Source organism: Oncorhynchus mykiss, chromosome 9, assembly GCF_013265735.2.
Source record: "Oncorhynchus mykiss isolate Arlee chromosome 9, USDA_OmykA_1.1, whole genome shotgun sequence".
NCBI classification, from domain to species: domain Eukaryota; kingdom Metazoa; phylum Chordata; class Actinopteri; order Salmoniformes; family Salmonidae; genus Oncorhynchus; species Oncorhynchus mykiss.
Window position 1 is genome coordinate 6229103 of NC_048573.1, and position 8047 is coordinate 6237149.

The following is an 8047-nucleotide window of genomic DNA, read 5'->3' on the forward strand; positions in this document are numbered from 1 at the left end:
CTAAAGTATGTTGATAAAGTTCTTATACATGTGTTATTGACACAAAAATCGAAAGAATTTTGAAAAAAGGTCAAGAAAGCACTTTTTTAAGGATGTATGAAGTTTTTTACCAAATTTTGACATTTTGACATTTTTGACTTTTGACTTCCTATGAAATCATATTCCAAATGGAGAAAACATATGCCTTATGCACAAGTAAAAATATATATATATATATGATAATAAAGTATGACTAAAGTATGTTGATAAAGTTCTTATACATGTGTAATTGACACAAAAATCGAAAGAATTTTGAAAAAAGGTCCAGAAAGCACTTTTTTAAGGATGTGTGAAGTTTTTTACCAAATTTTGACATTTTTGACTTTTGACTTTTGACTTCCTATGAAATCATATTGCAAATGGACAAAACATATGCCTTATGCGCATGTACTTAAAAAATATATATATATGATGACAAAAGTATACTCATACAGTACTTACCCATGTGTAATTGACAAAAAACTCGAAAGAATTTCGAAAAAAGGTCCAGAAAGCACTTTTTTAAGGGTTTTTAAGTTTTTTTTAAAAAATGTCATTTTTCAAAATTTGGCTTTGGGATGTTGACTTGGGTGCCATTTGCAATATGAAATGCCCCGGTGGAACGCACACGCCCCCTATTGGAATTTTGAAGTGTTACAATTGGCAATTGCCATATGGCATTTGCAATATACTTTGCATGAATCAACGCCAAATTGGGTGGTATTGACCATCGTGTATATGGTTTGTCCAATGCCAATATACCGCCATTTGTTTTTGTCCAAATCAGGGGGGTATTCCCTTACGAGCCGTAATGCCTAGAGGTGGACGTCAGTCCCGCTTCAGAAGCACCATTCATATAGATGCCAAGTAAAGGACCCGTTCAGTGGCGCTTCAAAACTGTCAACGGAAAAGGTTTTTGTGTCTTGTTGGCATTTTAAAAAGCCGTAGTGTCCCCTTAGACAAACAAACTTCATTATCCAACTATATTACCGTGGTAGATATAACTTCATTATTAGACCGTGGCGGTAGGCCTGTGTGACTGTGGTAGATATAACTTCATTATCCGACCGTAGCGGTAGGAATATATTACCGTGGTAGATATAACTTCATTATTAGACTGTGGCGGTAGGAATATATTACCGTGGTAGATATAACTTCATTATTAGACTGTGGCGGTAGGAATATATTACCGTGGTAGATATAACTTCATTATCCGACCGTAGCGGTAGGCCTATATTACTGTGGTAGATATAACTTCATTATTAGACCGTGGCGGTAGGAATATATTACCGTGGTAGATATAACTTCATTATTAGACTGTGGCGGTAGTCCTGTGACTGTGGTAGATATAACTTCATTATCCGACCGTAGCGGTAGGAATATATTACCGTGGTAGATATAACTTCATTATTAGACTGTGGCGGTAGTCCTGTGACTGTGGTAGATATAACTTCATTATTTGACCGTGGCGGTAGGCCTGTGACTGTGGTATATATAACTTCATTATTAGACCGTGGCGGTAGGCTTGTGACTGTGGTAGATATAACTTCATTATTAGACCGTGGCGGTAGGCCTGTGACTGTGGTAGATATAACTTCATTATCCGACCGTGGCGGTAGGCCTGTATGACTGTGGTAGATATAACTTCATTATTAGACCGTGGCGGTAGGCCTGTGACTGTGGTAGATATAACTTCATTATTAGACCGTGGCGGTAGGCCTGTGTGACTGTGGTAGATATAACTTCATTATCCGACCGTGGCGGTAGGCCTGTGACTGTGGTAGATATAACTTCATTATCCGACCGTGGCGGTAGGCCTGTGTGACTGTGGTAGATATAACTTCATTATCCGACCGTGGCGGTAGGCCTGTATGACTGTGGTAGATATAACTTCATTATTAGACCGTGGCGGTAGGCCTGTATGACTGTGGTAGATATAACTTCATTATCCGACCGTGGCGGTAGTCCTGTGACCGTGGTAGATATAACTTCATTATTAGACCGTGGCGGTAGGCCTGTATGACTGTGGTAGATATAACTTCATTATCCGACCGTGGCGGTAGGCCTGTATGACTGTGGTAGATATAACTTCATTATTAGACCGTGGCGGTAGGCCTGTGACTGTGGTAGATATAACTTCATTATTAGACCGTGGCGGTAGGCCTGTGTGACTGTGGTAGATATAACTTCATTATCCGACCGTGGCGGTAGGCCTGTGTGACTGTGATAGATATAACTTCATTATTAGACCGTGGCGGTAGGCCTGTATGACTGTGGTAGATATAACTTCATTATTAGACCGTGGCGGTAGGCCTGTGACTGTGGTAGATATAACTTCATTATTAGACCGTGGCGGTAGGCCTGTGTGACTGTGATAGATATAACTTCATTATTAGACCGTGGCGGTAGGCCTGTGTGACTGTGGTAGATATAACTTCATTATTAGACCGTGGCGGTAGGCCTGTGACTGTGGTAGATATAACTTCATTATTAGACCGTGGCGGTAGGCCTGTGACTGTGGTAGATATAACTTCATTATCCGACCGTGGCAGTAGGCCTGTATGACTGTGGTAGATATAACTTCATTATTAGACCGTGGCGGTAGGCCTGTGACTGTGGTAGATATAACTTCATTATTAGACCGTGGCGGTAGGCCTGTGTGACTGTGGTAGATATAACTTCATTATCCGACCGTGGCGGTAGGCCTGTGTGACTGTGGTAGATATAACTTCATTATCCGACCGTGGCGGTAGTCCTGTGACTGTGGTAGATATAACTTCATTATCCGACCGTGGCGGTAGGCCTGTATGACTGTGGTAGATATATCTTCATTATTCGACCGTGGCAGTAGGCCTGTGTGACTGTGGTAGATATAACTTCATTATCCGACCGTGGCGGTAGGCCTGTATGACTGTGGTAGATATATCTTCATTATTCGACCGTGGCAGTAGGCCTGTGTGACCGTGGTAGATATAACTTCATTATCCGACCGTGGCGGTAGAAAACGTCTACCTACAGAAACGTCACTTTTTTTGCACTGGGCTTTAACACAGTAAAGTTTTCTCTCTCATTTCAAAACGTGTAGAATTGCAGGAACTACACCACCGCCAGCAGCCTGTACTGTTCTCACCAGGCAGGATGGGTCATGCTTCTTATGTCAAATCCTTACTGCCATCAGCTTGACGCAACAGGAACCGGGATTCATCCCGAAGACAGAAGAAAACTGTTGATAAAATAATAAAAATAAGACTCAATTAGTTGTTCTTATTGTTTAGTTTTAATGTTTGTATCGTTTTGTACCTGCTGAACACAGCCCAGGTTTACTGTGTGTGTGTGTGTGCGTGTGCGTGTGCGTGTGTGTGTGTGTGTGTGGATTATACACCAGTGTCCAGAGAGGGTTTAGCTATAGGTCTGCAGAGGCCAGCTGTACACAGAGAGACAGACAAATGGACAGGCCAGCTGTACACAGGACTCACAGAGAGACAGACAAATGGACAGGCCAGCTGTACACAGGACTCACAGAGAGACAGCCAAATGGACAGGCCAGCTGTACACAGGACTCACAGAGAGACAGACAAATGGACAGGCCAGCTGTACACAGGACTCACAGAGAGACAGACAAATGGACAGGCCAGCTGTACACAGGACTCACAGAGAGACAGACAAATGGACAGGCCAGCTGTACACAGGACTCACAGAGAGACAGACAAATGGACAGGCCAGCTGTACACAGGACTCACAGAGAGACAGCCAAATGGACAGGCCAGCTGTACACAGGACTCACAGAGAGACAGACAAATGGACAGGCCAGCTGTACACAGGACTCACAGAGAGACAGACAAATGGACAGGCCAGCTGTACACAGGACTCACAGAGAGACAGACAAATGGACAGGCCAGCTGTACACAGGACTCACAGAGAGACAAATGGACAGGCCAGCTGTACACAGGGACAGAGACCTGTGTACAGCTGGGACAGAGACCTATTTATCCCGTTCCAGACTACCCCTCCATCATAGTAATAGATTTGGCACCACGGGTGTGAAGGACTTGGCTCTGACCAACGTTGGAGGGTAGCAGCCATTATTATTTTTAATTTAACGAGGCAAGTCGGTTAAGAACAAATCCCTATTTACAATGATGGGTCTAGGAGCAGTGGGTTAACTGGTCTAGGAGCAGTGGATTAACTGGTCTAGGAACAGTGGATTAACTGGTCTAGGAACAGTGGGTTAACTGGTCTAGGAACAGTGGGTTAACTGGCCTAGGAACAGTGGGTTAACTGGTCTAGGAACAGTGGGTTAACTGGTCTAGGAGCAGTGGGTTAACTGGTCTAGGAACAGTGGGTTAACTGGTCTAGGAGCAGTGGGTTAACTGGTCTAGGAACAGTGGGTTAACTGGTCTAGGAACAGTGGGTTAACTGGTCTAGGAGCAGTGGGTTAACTGGTCTAGGAACAGTGGGTTAACTGGTCTAGGAGCAGTGGATTAACTGGTCTAGGAACAGTGTTAACTGGTCTAGGAACAGTGGGTTAACTGGTCTAGGAACAGTGGGTTAACTGGTCTAGGAACAGTGGGTTAACTGGTCTAGGAACAGTGGGTTAACTGGTCTAGGAACAGTGGGTTAACTGGTCTAGGAACAGTGGGTTAACTGGTCTAGGAACAGTGTGTTAACTGGTCTAGGAACAGTGTGTTAACTGGTCTAGGAGCAGTGGGTTAACTGGTCTAGGAACAGTGGGTTAACTGGTCTAGGAACAGTGGATTAACTGGTCTAGGAACAGTGTGTTAACTGGTCTAGGAACAGTGTGTTAACTGGTCTAGGAGCAGTGGATTAACTGGTCTAGGAACAGTGGGTTAACTGGTCTAGGAACAGTGGGTTAACTGGTCTAGGAACAGTGGATTAACTGGTCTAGGAACAGTGTGTTAACTGGTCTAGGAACAGTTTGTTAACTGGTCTAGGAGCAGTGGGTTAACTGGTCTAGGAACAGTGGGTTAACTGGTCTAGGAACAGTGGGTTAACTGGTCTAGGAACAGTGGGTTAACTGGTCTAGGAGCAGTGGATTAACTGGTCTAGGAACAGTGGGTTAACTGCCTTGTTCAGGGACAGAACGACAGATTTCTACCTTGTCAGATCGGGGATTTGATTCATGCAACCTTTCGGTTACTGGCACAACGCTCTAACCACAAGGCTACCTGCTGCCCCATTATTCTACATTCTATTATGTAGCCATGGTTGTATGTGTGTGTGTGTGTGTGTGTGTCTGCGATCCAAATGTTTATATACAAGTCCACTACTCTAATCCACCCCTCCATCTCCTCCTCTCCGTCTTCACCTCTCTCCGTCTCCTAACAGCACTCCCCACCAGAGACCACCTGGCGCGTCCCCCTCAGCCCACAACATCAGCAGCTCCGCGGTGACGGACCGGACCAACTTCTCCCGGGGGGTGGCCATCCGCAGCACCTTCCACGCAGGTAATATTACATGTTATTATACTTCCCCACACGCTGTTCCAGCTCCGCGGCGATCAGGTTGAAGCTACTGAAGCACACCTGTGGTTCTCTGGTTCTCTGGTTCTCTGGTACTCTGGTACTCTGGTTCTCTGGTACTCTGGTACACTGTGGTTCTCTGGTACTCTGTGGTACTCTGGTACTCTGGTACTCTGTGGTTCTCTCTGGTACTCTGTGGTACTCTGGTTCTCTGGTACTCTGTGGTACTCTGGTACTCTGGTACTGTGTGGTTCTCTGGTACTCTGTGGTTCTCTGGTACTCTGGTACTCTCTGGTTCTCTGGTACTCTGTGGTTCTCTGTGGTACTCTGTGCTTCTCTGGTACTCTGTAGTTTTCTGGTACTCTGGTTCTCTGTGGTTCTCTGGTTCTCTGTGGTTCTCTGTCAGTGTCGTCTTGCATCACACTCATCTGCTGTGCTGCTGGTGGCGCTGTCAGTTTAAATGTTTCTATCTCTAACTGGGACGGTCAGCAGAGAGGGACCTCTAACTGGGACGGTCAGCAGAGAGGGACCTCTAACTGGGACGGTCAGCAGAGAGGGGCCTCTAACTGGGACGGTCATCTAACTGGGACAGTCAGCAGAGAGGGGCCTCTAACTGGGACGGTCATCTAACTGGGACGGTCAGCAGAGAGGGACCTCTAACTGGGACGGTCAGCAGAGAGGGGCCTCTAACTGGGACGGTCAGCAGAGAGGGGCCTCTAACTGGGACGGTCAGCAGAGAGGGGCCTCTAACTGGGACGGTCATCTAACTGGGACGGTCAGCAGAGAGAGGCCTCTAACTGGGACGGTCAGCAGAGAGGGGCCTCTAACTGGGACGGTTATCTAACTGGGACGGTCAGCAGAGAGAGGCCTCTAACTGGGACGGTCAGCAGAGAGGGGCCTCTAACTGGGACGGTCAGCAGAGAGGGGCCTCTAACTGGGACGGTCAGCAGAGAGGTGCCTCTAACTGGGACGGTCATCTAATTGGGACGGTCAGCAGAGAGGGGCCTCTAACTGGGATGGTCAGCAGAGAGGTGCCTCTAACTGGGACGGTCAGCAGAGAGGGGCCTCTAACTGGGACGGTCATCTAACTGGGACGGTCAGCAGAGAGGGGCCTCTAATTGGGACGGTCAGCAGAGAGGTGCCTCTAACTGGGACGGTCATCTAACTGGGACGGTCAGCAGAGAGGGGCCTCTAACTGGGACGGTCAGCAGAGAGGGGCCTCTAACTGGAACGGTCAGCAGAGAGGTGCCAGAGACCAGCAGGGTTATCCTTACTGCGGGGCTCCCCCTCCCTCAGCCACTTTTCTAACTTCCCTCCCTCCCTCCCTGCCTCTCACAGGACAGCAGAGAGGTGCCAGAGACCAGCAGGGTTCTCCGGGGGCGCCAGTCTCCCCCTCCCTCAGCCACGGCAACAGCCAGACCAGAAGACCTGGGGCCACCGGTATCTTCTCCAAGTTCACCTCCAAATTCGTACGCAGGTGAGACAAGGTGGAGGAGGGAGGTGGAGCGGAGGACAAGGTTGAGATGAAATGGAGAAAATGGGGTTGGTGAGTGAGAGAGGAGTGGAGAGAAGGGGAGGGAGGTAGTCTGGGGTTAGGTGGGTAAAGATAATGGAGGGTTTTGACTGACTGACCAGACTGACTGACCAGACTGACTGACCTGACTGACTGACCTGACTGACCAGACTGACTGACCTGACTGACCAGACTGACTGACCTGACTGACCAGACTGACTGACCTGACTGACCAGACTGACTGACCTGACTGATCAGACTGACTGACCTGACTGATCAGACTGACCTGACTGACTAACCAGACTGACTGACCAGACAGACTGACCAGACAGACTGACTGACTGGACTGACTGACTGATTGACTGACTGACTGGACAGACTGATTGACTGACTGGACACATGGCATACACACAGATAGGTGGTTATCATCAGGTCTTTAATTCTGAATGACATCTCCTCTCCTGTCCTCCACCTACCCTGTGAGTCCCTCTCCTGTCCTCTACCTACCCTGTGAGTCCCTCTCCTGTCCTCTACCTACCCTGTGAGTCCCTCTCCTGTCCTCTACCTACCCTGTGAGTCCCTCTTGTCTTCTACCTACCCAGTGAGTCCCTCTCCTGTCCTCTACCTACCCTGTGAGTCTCTCCTGTCCTCTACCTACCCTGTGAGTCTCTCCTGTCCTCTACCTACCCAGTGAGTCCCTCTCCTGTCCTCTACCTACCCAGTGAGTCCCTCTCCTGTCCTCTACCTACCCAGTGAGTGTCTCTCTCCTGTCCTCTACCTACCCAGTGAGTGTCTCTCTCCTGTCCTCTACCTACCCAGTGAGTCCCTCTCCTGTCCTCTACCTACCCTGTCTCTCTCCTGTCCTCTACCTACCCAGTGAGTGTCTCTCTCCTGTCCTCTACCTACCCAGTGAGTGTCTCTCTCCTGTCCTCTACCTACCCAGTGAGTCCCTCTCCTGTCCTCTACCTACCCAGTGAGTGTCTCTCTCCTGTCCTCTACCTACCCAGTGAGTGTCTCTCTCCTGTCAACTACCTAC

General features: G+C 48.0%; 1 protein-coding gene across 1 annotated transcript in view; it reads left to right on the plus strand.

Annotated features, from left to right (window-relative positions):
- mark2b (MAP/microtubule affinity-regulating kinase 2b) overlaps positions 1-8047 on the plus strand; it is a 71899-nt gene that overhangs the window by 35722 nt on the left and 28130 nt on the right. Inside the window, exons 12-13 of the mRNA XM_036989237.1 lie at positions 5365-5483; positions 6837-6975. Of these exons, the coding sequence (XP_036845132.1) occupies positions 5365-5483; positions 6837-6975 (258 nt within the window). The remainder of the gene's footprint in view (positions 1-5364; positions 5484-6836; positions 6976-8047) is intronic.